The following is a 15,230-nucleotide window of genomic DNA, read 5'->3' on the forward strand; positions in this document are numbered from 1 at the left end:
GAGCGAAAAATACGGTAATCGTCTGGCAATCAGACCAGAGCAGGATTATAGATTCTGGCATTGCAAGGGGCTAGACTAGATGAACCTCGGGGTCCCTTCTGACTCTACAATTCTAGGATTCCTGCCAGGTTCTGCTCACCCAGTAACTGCTAAAAAAGTGACTAACCGGACGCTGGTGTTATGTCCCCACATGCTGCTTCAAAGATGCCAGCAAGGCCAAACGCAGAACCAGCCATTTGGAACACAAACACAGACACACACACACACACCTGCCACAGTTCTGCCTCTAGAGACAGGACAGCCTCCTCCAAACTGCCCCCCTGCAGGCACTCTAGACCACAACTGCCATCAGCCTGGGCATCCATCCTACGGCTGTTCCGGAGGGCAACACACCAGGGAAGGCTGCAGTCAGCCAATGTTCTGCAAGCGCTTGCCAAGCTATAGAAGGAGGTCTCAGAGCTGAGCATCTTTCCATCCACAGCAGAACGGCGAGGACCAGACAGTGAGAATCCGCTCCAAGAGGATCAACAAAATGACTCTCAAGGCTCCTCGTACAGATAGCCTTTTCGGGCAGAGACCCTTCCTCTCTGCGTTTCTCTTGGCCGCCCTTCCAGAACCCAGGCGCCAGGCGTACAAAGGGAGGCAAAGCGAGAGGAGACATTGGCGCAGAATGGAAGAGATACTCACCCTGTGTGGGCCAGGTCAAGGGGCTTCTCTGGCTGCTCCGGGTACACGGGGTGAGGAGGCTCTCGACTGGGTACACAACCAAGAGATTTGCTAATGGCATGGCTCAGCTTCTTGGCAGGCGATTTCTGTTGCGTTTTTTTTCCAGAGAGAGAATTAAACACAGAAATGGGAATTAGCACAGCAAAGCAATCAGGGCAGTGCACAGCGCAGAGCTGAAGAGGAGCTGTGGTCCAGCCTCCCAGGACACAGGGCTCTCCAGGCGCAAGCCCCAGGCAGCCGCCAAACAATGCCTGGTGTCCAAAGGGTGCCTGGAGCCAGGATCTCTCCCACCCTGCCCATCACCCCAACCCAATTGCACTGGCTGCCAAATAGCTTCTGGGCCCAACTCAAAGGGCTAGTTTTGACCTATAAAGCCTTAAATGCCTCAAGGACCATCTCTCCCCATGTGAACCGACCCGGACCCTGAGATGGTCATCCGAGGCCCTTCTTTGTGGTCTTCTGGAGCCATCATTATATGTCTTTAGGCTCCAGGTGAAAACATTCCTCTTCAATCGGGCCTTTGGCTGCGGGGGGGGGACGGGACGTATTTTTGTTTCGTTATTATGCTATGCATTTTGTGCTCTTATGCTGCAAACAAAACTGCAATCTTTGGATGAAGGGTGGTATATAAATTTAATAAATCAACACTGCTGGGTTAATACAGTGGTGCCCCGCAAGACGAATGCCTCGCAAGACGGAAAACCCGCTAGACGAAAGGGTTTTCCATTTTGGAAGTGCTTCGCAGGACGAATTTCCCTATGGGCTTGCTTTGCAAGACGAAAATGTCTTGCGATTCCTGGGTTTTCCCTCCCGCTCCCCACCCCCTTTTTCTAAGGCAATAAGCTGCTAATAGCCTTTTAGCAGCTAATCCACTAATCCCTTAAGCCTTTAATAGCCGCTAATAGCCGCTAAACCGCTAATAGCGCTAATCCGCTAATGGGCTTGCTTCGCAAGACAAAAAAACCGCTAGACGAAGAGACTCGTGGAACGGATTCTTTTCGTCTTGCGAGGCACCACTGTATTGTGCATGGTGCAAGAGTCCATAGGCTTCCTGCAAATGCCTTGTCTCCAGGGCATCAAGGCCTTGTAGGGACAGGATGCCAGCTTGCTTTTCACTCATAGGATCATGGAACTGATAATTTCATCTCCAAATAGAGTTGGAAGGGACCCCAAGGGCCATCTAGTCTTACCCCCTGCAATGTGCAGCAGAGTGTGCCAGAATCAAAAGGGGGGGGGGTGTCTCAATTTCCTATCAGAGAAACCAGCGTCTTCTTGTCACTGGTTTTTCTAACCACAGTCAGAGAAGCCCATAAGCCCTTCCCTGGCATGGATTGCAGGCACCAGCTTGTGGTTTCACTGCACGAGAGGCACCTACGCAACCTCTACTGCGATTTTCCTAACCTTGTGGTTGGAAAGATGAGCAGGGCCTGCAGGTGTGACCTTGTCGCAAGGTGCTCATTCCTGTTGCCATGCTCAAAGGTTTTAAGAGGATGTGTCCTTGACAAGGACTAGGTGGATGGGAGGGAGGGAGGGAGGGAGGGAGCTGGAGCCAAGTGCTGAGGGGAGGCAGAAGCCCTAAAAGCGCTAAAAAGATCCCTTCGCATGTGAGAAGCAACAATCAATTGAGACGACCTCCCCAGACCCATGGAAACATCTGGAGAGACCTATTGGATTGCAGCATTTTAATATAAACTGGTTCACACTGTGAGGCTGTTGGCATCAGGCCCTCTAACAAGGAGGAATTTGCAGACTCCTGGACCCAGCCAGGAACCTTCTCTTTATTAGAGGCAATAAGGCTAGGCAGGCGAAGGGCCATCGTGGATCGGTGGTGGGCTGGGCTGGGCCAAACACCTGGTCTGTAACGCCAGGAGGCCTCAACCCCAGATAAGAGCTCCCTCTTTGCCACCACAGAAGAGGCCCCCACAGGTGATCCTGTTGAATGGTTGCTTTAAATTTTAGGTTTCATTATTGTTTCACAAGATGTGTACGTCTTTAAGGGCCAGAAGAAATAACATGACTTAGTTTTACAGCTGTGAAGCAGTATAGCAGGTGCTGTTAAGTTATGTTAATTAAGCTGTTGGGTAAAGAATATAAAGAGCAGCATGTAGCTCTCTCCGTACCTTGGTGGATGGGCTACACTTATTGATATAAGGTAAAGGGTAAAGGGACCCATGACCATTAGGTCCAGTCGTGGCCAACTCTGGGGTTGCGGCGCTCATCTCGCTTTACTGGCCGAGGGAGCCGGCGTACAGCTTCCGGGTCATGTGGCCAGCATGACTAAGCCGCTTCTGGCGAACTAGAGCAGCGCGTGGAAACACCGTTTACCTTCCCGCCAGAGCGGTACCTATTTATCTACTTGCACTTTGACATGCTTTCGAACTGCTAGGTTGGCAGGAGCAGGGACCGTGCAATGGGAGCTCACCCCGTCGTGGGGATTTGAACTGCCAACCTCCTGATCAGCAAGTCCTAGGCTCTGTGGTTGAACCCACAGTGCCACCCGCGTCCCTTTATATATAATGTAATTTAGTGTAAAAGGAGTTTTTGTCTTTGATATTTGTTATTAAACCAAGCAAAAGTTACTATTGCGTTTCTTGAATGTGTGGTCTCCCCAGCATGCCTTCTGCAGAGCAACTAATCCGCAAATAGCCAACATCTTTGGTTATGGGCCCAGCTGCTGAGTGGATGACTGCACATTTTTGGACTTTGAGAAAGGTTTGAAAACTCCTTCTCCTGTTGGTGTGGTTCTGTGGGTCTGGAAGAGTTCCAGAATGGTCGACCGGGTTCCAGAAGCCGAGAAAGCTCTGACGTTCCCACAGCTGACAGATGAACACTGCAGTTCATGGTCGCTTCGGGTGGAGGCGCTTTTGACCTCTCAAGAAGTATGGACCTATGTGACTGATGATCCCCCTGACCCTGTGACTAATGCTTGGTCGAAAGGAGATATGAAAGCCAGGGCGATAATTAATTTGGCTGTCAGCAACCAGCAAGTAGTATATATAAGGAATAAGAAAACTGTTCCAGCTGCCACCTCTTTGGCTCCACTGCCCTCAGCAGAGGTGCCCACCAGGGAGCTGAACTGGGCATCAGGGCATCATGACTGCTGTCAACTGCCCAGGTCATCTCCACATCCCACAGAGTGAACACAGCTTCAACAGAAGCATCAGCCACGCCAGGAGGAAAATTCCCCAGAGCTTTCCGGAATCCGTCCGCCTCCAGGAGGGGACTGTTTAATAACAGGTCCCCCCCTCCAGCACTCCTGCAGAGGGAAATGTCTGCTGAAGGTCTTGACCTCAACAGGAAATGATCTGACCGTGACAATGGGATAGATGTTAATACTTCTTCTTGTTGTTATTGTTTAGTCATTTAGTCGTGTCCACCTCTTTGTGTCCCCCTGGACCAGAGCACGCCAGGCACTCCTGTCTTTCACTGCCTCCCGCAGTTTGGTCAAACTCATGCTGGTAGCTTCGAGAACACTGTCCAACCATCTCATCCTCCATTGTCCCCTTCTCATTGTGCCCTCCATCTTTCCCAACATCAGGGTCTTTTCCAGGGAGTCTTCTCTTCTCAGGAGGTGGCCAAAGTCTTGGAGCCTCAGCTTCACGTTCATGTTAATTCTACCCCTTTCATATTCACCATCTTGATGGTGAGTCAAGAGCATGTTCTGCTCACATGCATATACACACTGGGACAGACTTGTGGTGATCATGGCAGCCATGAAGTCCCTGGACTGGGTGACCTCGGTGCAGAAGCTGAGATCCAACCTCAACCATCACCCCAGGGATCCCTCAACACCAGGCCTCCAGCTCAGGCAGGGAGACTTGTTTGCCTGCTATGGTCATCTTCTTTGGCGATTCCTCGTAGCTGAGGAAGATTGTCTTCCATGAACACGGTCTTAAAAGTGAGTCCATAAGTGACTGTGGAGGCCAATTCTGGATCCACACGTCCTGGGCGGGAGTTGATCACGGTGAGGGTTTGCCAAGCGTGCCTTCCTCTTAGCTCGTTTCTCCCTTGTGTCTTGAGTTCGAGCGTCTTCAAAGTCTGTGATATCTTTGGTAAAGGCTGTTCTCCAGCTGGAGCACTCGCAGGCCAGTGTTTCCAAGTTATCAGTGCTTATACTACATTTTTTTAAAAGAGTGGTTTTGAGAGCATCTGTAAATATCTTTTGTTGTCCACCGGTTATTTCGCTTTCCATTCTTAAGTTGGGAATAGAGTAGTTGCTTTGGAAGACGACCATCAGGCATCCGAGCAACATGACCAGTCCAATGAAGTTGATGTTGTCTCCTTCTTTGGAGGTCTTTAAGCAGAGGCTTGACAACCATATGTCAGGAGTGCTCTGATGGTGTTTCCTGCTTGGCAGGGGGTTGGACTCGATGGCCCTTGTGGTCTCTTCCAACTCTATGATTCTATGATTCTATGTTGAAGAATCTTTGCCTGCTATGGTAGGGCATGGGCAGAGTGAACACACAAAAATGTTCTAAAATGTAGGGCGGCAAATGCTCGGTGGGAAAGTGGCCGGGGCAGACCAAAGCCATTCACAAGAAGTCCCACTGGTGGTTTGCCCTCCTTCAGGAGACATGGTACCTCTATGTCCTTCAAGGCAGGAGGAAGGTAAGAACCATGTACTGACTTAAGAGAAAGGGAGAGCGGCAGATGGAACTGGGGGAACCAACAAGGAACCAGGAAAGCGGGCGCCAAAAAAGCACAGGCACCCCCCCCTCTCCCAGTCACTGGGACCAACCAGAAAGAGGTCTGGGTAACCAAAGGCTCAAGCTTCTATACCCAGAGAACCTGGTCAAGAAAATACACATATGTTATTTGGATGCACTGATTTCTCTTTCCAAAGGCGAAAGTCAAGCGTTCGTTTTCCCACATGGATTTCTTAGGTGCAACTGACCTTGCTAGAAAAACCTCTTTGGAGACGATGGCCGCACAGCACGTGCCGAGGATCTGGGACAAAGCAACACTTCTTGAGGCCTCCAGTAACATGCTAACCTGCACGGCTGGCATTATTCTCTGAAAGAATCAGTGCTTCTGCCAGCAAAAGCAGTTTTGATTTTTTCAAAAAGCAAGGTTTTGAGAGGATAATCTTACTAGCTATGCGTGCTGGATGTTCTTGCTGCTTGTTCAGCTAGGAGGTTTCTGGAGCAGAGCAAGTTGAAGTCAGCTAACGGGACCGTTTCATTTCTTAAGCCTTCTTTTCCTTTCTTTGATGCTCAGTAATTTAAATGTTCTATTTGTCTTCGGTTTTAAGTCTTCGTTATTCTTTGTTTTATTATTATATGATCACGCTCTTATGATTCTGCACTATTAGCAGGATAAAGTGTGTCATTTCATGCTCAGGAGCAAAGAACTACTGAAAGCTTCAGCGCTAACCTTTATGCCAAAACTGCACTTCCCGGCGTATGTCTGCTTTTTGTTTTTTAAAAATAAATAATGGCATGGTGTCCAAAATGTTGCTAATCTTATTTGGATTATCTCAGTTTTACATTACTTAATATCTTCTAAATTATAGTCTTAAAAGACCACGGGGAACTGCCAATACGTACTTTCAGCTGGCAAACAAAGACGGGCTGTTCTTCTAGCACATAGGAATATAGAATCGGAGAGTTGGAAGGGACCCCAAGAGTCATCTAGTCCAACCCTCTGCAGTGCAGGAATCTACGTTTCAAAAGCAGTTCACCACACTTTAGAAGGGCAGAGCTGATGGTGGAGGAAGGAGCTGTTTTTCTTACAAGGTATTGTTGTGCATGATAATAATAATAATAATAATAATTATTATTATTATTTATACCCTGCTCATTTGGCTGGATTTCCCCAGCCACTCTGGGTGGCTTCCAACAAAAGATTAAAAATACATTATGGACTTTTAGTGTTGTGGCTCCTGCCCTTTGGAATTCCTTCCCCCTTGAATGCTGGGCAGACACCACCTGCTGCCTCATCTGCACCTCCTAAAGTTCTTCCTCTTCCTCTCCTGTCAGGGAACTGCCATCGGAGCTGGAGGCGGAGAGAAGGCTCCAGAGGGATGGTGGAGAGGGTCCCAGTAGGGAGAGAGGCAGCCCATCTGCTGGGGAAGGAAATCAGCGTAACACCAGTGGAGAAGGGGGGCAGATGGGAGAATCGGAGAGGTGGCTCCAGGACTCCTCGCCGGAGACCAGCAGAGAGGGCACGAGTACTCTGCTGCCCACACCCTACCTGCGCAGAAGACTTCCGCGCAGGGAGAGTAGGAGGAGACTGGGCGTCAAACAGCTTTTATGCTGGAAGAGGTTCAAGAAACGCCCACTGACGGATTCTGCCAGTGACTGAGGCAGCCACGAAGCTTGAGGCTGTCCAGACAGAAAGGGTTCAACTAGGTAACCTAGTCAGGAGTAAAGGCAACTTATGCACGAGCAACCCCTAGAACCATTACATCTCCCAACAAGCCTTTTGAGCCGGGATACTTCCCAGGCTGCATCTTTACCGGGACTGCTGTCAAGAGGCAGCGAACAGGAGTTTGGGGGCAAATGTCACCCGTGCTCTGATCATAACCGGCTCTCTTTCTCCACAACATTAGTCAGGACAGGCTGAGCACACACTGTCATGGTTCCTGGGTGCACTGAGGAACAGAGGAGGGCTAGCAAACAGCTTGCACCTGCGAAAACAGAGGCCCTGCAGGTGGGTGGTTCTGGGGGGACTAGCCAGCTGCTTGCTTGCTTCTAAACGGGCAGCTCTCTCTCTGAAACAACAGGCAGGGAGCCCCAGCATGCAGCATGTGGGTTGGGGGGCTCTCTCCCACCACCCAGTCTACTGGCAAGAACTGTTGGGATACTGCCGGAGAGACGGGGGCATCAGGCAGGCCCCCAGCCGGCTCCAGCCACTGGCTGGCAGCCGGACGATCGCTGGTCTCCCTTGGAACAGCATCAATCAGCGACACGAGCCTCAGATACGTTTAGAGACCTGTGCACACTCTATCAGCCAAGTGAATAAATCTTCTCACAGCACAAGAGGTGGACAGAGAAATGTGTAAGCATATTTACAGCATTTTATTCAGCAGCAGGAACAAAGAAAAAACATGTCTGCTTCCCTTTGTGTCCAGCAAAACAGCAGCAAAGCAAAAGCTATATACAAACGGAAGTTCCCAGCAAGCGCTGGAAGTAAACAGGCACGTGACACCCAACAGTCATGCCTGTTCCTTTTAAGGTGGAACGGAACTATATCCTAACAAGAACTGCTGCTTATGTGCATATGGGTGTAGTATTCATATATTAGCTTAGCTTAGTCCACTTCACAGAGCTGTTACGTAGGTAAAATGGAGGGAAAGCAAGACATACATATATAATGTCGTGCATGTAAAGAAATACTTTAAAAATGAAGATCTTTATCCTAGTCTATATCTGCACTGGAATTGTTTTTAAGATGTTTTACCATTTGTGTGTTTGCTGCCCTGGGCTCCCTTAGGGAGGAAGGGCAGGATATAAACGGAATAAAAAATAATATGGTTAGCAATAGATTATTTAGAGGCAGATGATAATGATAGGGTTGAATTCAACTAAGTCACTTTATGTGCCTAGAGCATATATTATTTTGGGGGGCAGTTATACGCTACATTCTAAAGCTCGTTTAATAAACTCTGGTGAAATAAATAAAGGAGAGGCCTGTGACCCATGAAAAGTGCTTTTGCTTGCTTGTCCTCCATGCATGCATTTGCTCTGAGAGCCCCTTGCTCTGCTCTGTCAAAGAAACAGGCTGTAGCCAAGGTTAAAAAATAATCTGGTGAGAGAATGGAGGAGGTCACTAAACACATCCCGGCTGCTTTGCTTTCTGCCTTAACAAGTGAAAAATTCCGCCCCAAGGTGAAGACCGGGATTTCTGGCACGAGAACATAAGCAGACCCTGCCCTCTGCTGGAGAAACTTCACATCATCCTAAAAAATTTAGGGACACCATTTCCAAGAGTGCAATACAGTGAGGAAAATGATTTATACTGACACAGTATATGCAGTATACACTGTATATGCAGTATATGCAGACCGACTCTCAATTAATTTGGAAGAGGTTCTGGGTTAGCAAGATGTCCTTTGGCTGAGATGTTTGCAACAGACCTTCCTCCAGAGACCCTTTTCTGCAGGTGCTACCAGATGTCAGTATTGTAATGTCTCATTCTCACATTGCATAATGTTGCAGGATGCTTTTAATTACTTAATTGATGCATTCTGCTGTAAAGGACTGAGTTTACTATCTTCAAACGGGCGTTTAATGCTCACACCAGAGTGGGGTGCATCTCTGTGGCTGCACCTCAAAGTTGCAACATCTGCCCTCCCTAAGGAAACCTGCTTGTTGCCTGTTCAATATTTCATTCTCACACCCTTGCCGATCAGAAGGTCGGCGGTTCGAATCCCCATGACGGGGTGAGCTCCGGTTGCTCGGTCCCTGCTCCTGCCAACCTAGCAGTTCGAAAGCACGTCAAAGTGCAAGTAGATAAATAGGTACCATCCGGCGGGAAAGTAAACGGCGTTTCTGTGCACTGCTCTGGTTTCACCAGAAGCGGCTTGGTCATGCTGGCCATGTGACCCAGAAAAACTGTCTGCGGACAAACATTGGCTCCCTCGGCCACTAAAGCGAGATAAGCGCCGCAACCCCAGAGTCCTTCGCGACTAGACTTAACTGTCAGGGGTCCTTTACCTTTTGTTTCCTCAACTGTTGAACATTTTCCAAATATACCCCTTTTCCAGCTGTGCTTCTCTCTTTAGGAAGCCAAGCCCTCTCAAAACTGTCAGCATCTGTTGTGAAGCATGGTGCCACAAAACTGAGCATGTCTTCTTCAGGTGCTGTCTTAGGTGAATCGAGGAACAAGATATTGTGGATTCCCATCACATCCACAGAAATTATGATGGCATCTTCCTTTGGGCCGTGCATGATGGAGAGTCTCAATCCAGGTACTGCGCATTAAACCCATTTTATGCTCAGCTAACCGTAACTGATACATACTGGTTGGCATGCAGAGTTGTGTCAGTGGAAAGACACCCATCAAGGGGAATTCCCTGATCTCTTGCCCTCACTGCAGCATCCTGAGTGTGTATGCATGAGCATACAGACATGCGCACACATCCAGCCTCTCCCAAGTGCTGAGTCAGGTGCAATACGCTGACTTGATGCAAAACAGAGGGATCTGTTTGTTTGCTTTTTCGTTTTAGTATTTAGCATTTTAGAATTTAGTACTTCGCTTGACTGGAGAGTTGTAATGTTCAAATTTCATACTGTAACAAATGATCCATTTGTCAGTTGGTGCTATTGTGGGATAATTACCCCCAAATTCATTTCAGGGGGAAAGAGGAGCTACTAATGGGGAACCAGGTTCGCGTCTCCGCTCCTCCACCTGCAGCTGCTGGGTGACCTTGGGCCAGTCACACTTCTCTGAAGTCTCTCAGCCCCACTCACCTCACAGAGTGTTTGTTGTGGGGGAGGAAGGGAAAGGAGAATGTGAGCCGCTTTGAGACTCCTTAAAGGGAGTGAAAGGCGGGATATCAAATCCAAAACTCTTATTCTTCTCTCTTCTACCATCCTTGGTACAATCAGGAACTCCTGGTCTGCTTCTCTCTGGCTCCAAGACAGGAGTTCAGCTGAACAGCCACGTGCTGCAAAGGGGCTCTGTCTCTCTCCCACACACCTGGATTTAACACTTAGCTTTTAAAATACAACACTTCCCCTATTCATGCTTTGATGCTCCAGGAAATGCTGGCTGTGTACTGCATTTTCCCTACATCCTTGGAGTTATATTATCTGTTAAATCTCACATTAGGTCTTTTTCTCTCCACCACACCTCACTCTGTGAATGTTCACATACAAATACAATAAATACCCATTTCATTTCCAGCCTGTCTTCTCACAAAACAGATTCCACTTAATAGACAGTCATGTCAAGATTTAAGGTTCAGCTGCAGCCCCCTGTCCTTCCAATACCCAGGAAGTGAGCAAGGGTGGAGGACTTCACAGAGAGTCAGAATGACTTCTACTGATCCACAAAGGTCAGCAAATGATCAGGTTGCTAACAAAACCCAGAAGTCCTTGCTCAAGTGGAGAATTGTCTTCTCTGAGAAATAGCAGCCTCTCTCCTGAATCAGCAGACATCATTTTTAATCCCCATTAAAAAGCACCTTCTAACCTTCCTATATCTAACACCTTCCTATATCTAATAATAATAATAATAATAATAATAATAATAATAATAATAATACCCCACACGTCTGGCTGGGTTTCCCCAGCCACTCTGGGCGGCTCCCAACAAAAGATTAAAAATACCATACACTAAAATATCAGTCATTAAAAACTTCCTTAAACAGGGCTGCCTTCAGATGTCTTCTAAACATCAGATAGTAGTTTATTTGTTTTACATCTGATGGGAGGGCGTTCCACAGGGTGGGCGCCACCACCGAGAAGGCCCTCTGCCTGGTTCCCTGTAACTTGGCTTCTCTCAGTGAGGGAACTGCCAGAAGGTCCTCGGAGCTGGATCTCAGTGTCTGGGCTGAATGATGGGGGTGGAGACGCTCCTTCAGGTATACTGGGCCGAGGCCATTCAGGGCTTTCAAGGTCAACACCAACACTTTGAATTGTGCCCAGAAACGTACTGGGAGCCAATGCAGATCTCTCAGAACCGGTTTTATGTGGTCTCAGCGGCCGCTCCCAGTCACCAGTCTGGCTGCCGCATTCTGGGTTAGTTGTAGTTTCCGGGTCACCTTCAAAGGTAGCCCCACGTAGAGCACATTGCAGTAGTCCAAGCGGGAGATAACCAGAGCATGCACCACTCTGGCGAGACAGTCTGCGGGCAGGGAGGGTCTCATCCTGCAAAGCAGATGGAGCTGGTAGACAGCTGCCCTGGACACAGAACTGACCTGCACCTCCATGGACAGCTGTGAGTCCAAAATGACTCCCAGGCTGAGCACCTGGTCCTTCAGGGATTTTAAGGATTTTGAGAGAGAGAGATGCCTGTCAACGGCTATAAATCCAGAATAGACTCCTTGAAATTAGGAAAGAATTGTTGGCCCAAAACATTTATTCTCCATTTTAAAAGGCATCAAGTTTCAAAAACAGAGCCTCTGTCTGTATAGCAAGCAACTATAACCTTGGCAGCAGCAGTGCAGCCCAAAGTCTCCGTTATGGAGCACCAGAAGTAGTTTTGCACCAAAGACCATTCAGGCACGTTCTCTCCCCAACCCTGCCTGCTGCATTTCCTACTTTGCTGTTTCTTCCAAAGCCAAGGCAAACAATCCTGTTCTCAAGATGCCTCCCCCTATCATCTCTCTCTGGGATTCAAGAGCTTACCCTCCCCGACCCAAGAGAAACTGCATGCCTTGCTGGGCTCCTGCAAGAGGCCCCTGAGTGCCTAACAGGCTCTGTGCTGATATAGAGAACATGGGTGTTCACTGCTGGGCTCCCAGGTTATCCGGACAAATAAAGGCGAGCTTTGATGACAACAGATCGATCTTCAGAGACGCAGGCAGGATCAGTGGAGTAAAAAACACACCACACAGGTGTCCTTAGAAGAGGACCTGTGGCTATTCCACACTGGCCCCTGCAGAACTGACAGGCTACTGGCCTTCCCATGATGGACAGACCCCTGGGGCTGCGCAATAGAGAACCCGCAGCCCCAAACACGCCCACGGCAGAAAAGCAATGCGCCTGAGCCGCAGGAGACCAAGAGGCTTACCCAAGAGGAGTGCTCCTTCATCTGATGCTGGTTGCTGTGAGGGCCGCTAGCGTGGCCGCGCCAAAAGCAGTTTTGACAGAGCTGGTAGTTGTGGCACTGCTGGCATCGGTAGCGGAAGCCCATCATGCTCTCACAGCGGCAGTAAGAACACTCCACAGGATGGAAGACTGGGAGGGGAGAGAGGAGGAAGAGGAGTCAGAAGGGCCTCCGGAGCAGCAGAAGGCTTCGTCCTGAACGAGGCACACCCCACACACCCCTCTGAAAAAGGACAAACTCCTAGAATTCGCCACACGTCAAACAGGCGTGTGCTAATTGGGGCGCATGGCTGCCTGCCAGCCTGGTAAACAAGCACTGGCATCCTTACCCTTGTCTCAGAAGCTGAAGAAAATATTAGGACCCGCCCAGGCATGCCTACACTAGGGGGCTGAAGGCACCTCGGCCCCCTCAGTATTGGGTTTAAGGGGCTCAGCGCTGCTCCATGTTGAGGCAGCCCTGCATGCGCCATGCATCCTGTGATGTAGGTCCAGTGTCCGGCTACTCCAGAGTGCTCAGCCTTCTCCATCATGCACACACGCTTGCACTGGGCCCCTTAATCTTGGGGGCAGCTTGGCACTTCTGGACCCTCCCTATTCTTCCCATTTTAAATTGTTTTTTAAACTAATTTTATTATTGTAATTTTACAACATGGTGGGACCTTTGGGTGAAGTCTGGGTAAGAAATGCAACAGCAGCAGTGCCTAGATCTTTCCTCCAGGACTTCTCTAGATAGTTCCTGATTTGCCATCTAAAATCCCCTCCTGACACTCCGTTGCACCAAGAAACAGATGTCAGGGTGGGGCTGAGCAGAGATGGCAAAGCTATAAACAGGCTCTAACTTGGAAGACGGTTGGGACAGGCGGCAATTTGTGTGGATGTGTGGCAGGTATGAAGAGCTTGCTGGATCAGGCCAGTGTCCAGTGCCGGATTTACATATAAGCTAAACAAGCTCTAGCTTAGGGCCCCACTCTCTTGGGGCCCCCAAAAAATTTAAAGGAAAAAAACTGGATGTACACTTCCAAAATATAAGATAAAAAACAAATAAAATAAAACCTACATACAGCAACAGGGTTTTGTGTTGTGTAGGCTCCTATTTTGTTATGTGCAAATGGCAAAGGGACCCCTGACCATTAGGTCTAGTCACAGACGACTCTGGGGTTGTGGTGCTCATCTCGCTTTACTGGCCGAGGGAGCCAGTGTACAGCTTCCGGGTCATGTAGCCAGCAGGACTAAGCTGTTTCTGGCGAACCAGAGCAGCGCATGGAAACACCGTTTACCTTCCCGCCGGAGTGGCACCTATTTATCTACTTGCACTTTGACGTGCTTTCGAACTGCTAGGTTGGCAGGAGCAGGGACTGAGCAATGGGAGCTCACCCCGTCGTGGGGATTCGAACCGCCGACCTTCTGATCGGCAAGTCCTAGGCTCTGGGGTTTAACCCACAGTGCCACCTGCATCCCATTTAGATACCTATTAGGTCCATAAATGACCATATAGCATATATTCAACACAAAAAACAGCGACAATTTGTGTTGACAAAGGACAGCTGGACATAGAAAGGGCCCCATTACCTTCAGGAGCTTAGGGCCTCATCAAACCTAAATCCGGTCCTGCCAGTCCTATCTAGTCCAGTATCCAGTTTTCTCTGTGGCCAACCAGATGCCTAGGGGAAGCCTGAGGCACACTGAGAGGCAGTGTGGTATAGTGGTTAGCATTGGACTAGGACCTGGGAGACCCGGGTTGTGGACCAGAGAGGCCTTTGGTCTGGCCCTGCAGGGCTCCTCTTAGGTTCTGATGTGGAGGGGGCACCTGATGACCATTATTAGGGGAGCCTCAAGAAATTGAGTTCTCCGGCACAGAAGACACAGGTCCCCACACTCCACGCTTGCCATAGTGAGCCCCCCGGCTGCAGTGCTCCTCAGCAGAAGGAAAGTCCTGCAAACAGTGATCCACTTACCATTTTCAACGTGGGCAAGTCTGTGCAGGAGAGGTAGCCACACAAGGCACTGGGGCGGCGGGTCAGCCATTAACGTGTCTAAAAACATGTTTAGCATGACCTTTTTCTGTGGAGAGAGGTCAAAGTGAGAGAAAAGCCAACTGCGGTCTGTTTCAGAAAAGAACAGTGAAGTTTCATCCTCCACAAAGAGAGTGTTTGTGCCAAACACACAGCACTGCCAGAATTGAGGCTGTCTTAAAAGCTGATTTCAACTGTGCGGTTAAGCACATGCTCAAATCTTTCTCACTATTTAGTATTTTATTTAGAATATTTATCTCCCGACTTTATAGACCCCAGACTCTCTCATAAAACAGCTTACGGAAGATTCTCACAAAACCATTTCCAGAGTGGTGGGTGCGTTATTCTGCTGCCCAATGACAGGAAAATGTCCTGTGGCATCTGAAAGACTATGGTGCATCTATAGGTCTTCAAGGTCCCATGAGACTTTGCAATCTTTCGCAGAAGAACCACAGTCAGGTGTAGCAGCAGGAACAGAAGTAACTCAGGGCTGTAACACAGGCTTCAACCCTGATGCCACTTAAACCATGAGTAAACTAGGGCCACTCTGGGCTCCATTGGAGGAGGTGTGGGATATTAGATCAATTGACAGGTGGATGAAGGCATGGTTAGACTAGCAGCCTTAGCCTGTCAAGGCTTCTGCCCCATTTACAGTGGTACCTCTGGTTGCGAACGGGATCTGTTCTGGAGGCCCGTTCGCAACATGAAAAGAGCGCAACCCGCAGCGGCGCGTCTGTGCACGTGCGGGCTGCGATTCGCCACTTCTGCGCATGCACGT

General features: G+C 49.0%; 1 protein-coding gene across 7 annotated transcripts in view; it reads right to left on the bottom strand.

Moving 5' to 3' along the window:
• Positions 1-15,230, bottom strand: part of DTNB (dystrobrevin beta) — a 99,523-nt gene that overhangs the window by 58,444 nt on the left and 25,849 nt on the right. For all 7 annotated transcript variants that reach the window (XM_083432625.1, XM_083432629.1, XM_083432626.1 and 4 more), the window contains exons 7-9: positions 14,396-14,501; positions 12,406-12,572; positions 688-812 (exon numbers count right to left, since the gene is read on the bottom strand). In XM_083432625.1, the coding sequence (XP_083288751.1) occupies positions 688-812; positions 12,406-12,572; positions 14,396-14,501 (398 nt within the window). The remainder of the gene's footprint in view (positions 1-687; positions 813-12,405; positions 12,573-14,395; positions 14,502-15,230) is intronic.

Source organism: Podarcis tiliguerta, assembly GCF_965153285.1.
Source record: "Podarcis tiliguerta genome assembly, chromosome: 3".
Lineage (NCBI taxonomy): Eukaryota > Metazoa > Chordata > Lepidosauria > Squamata > Lacertidae > Podarcis > Podarcis tiliguerta.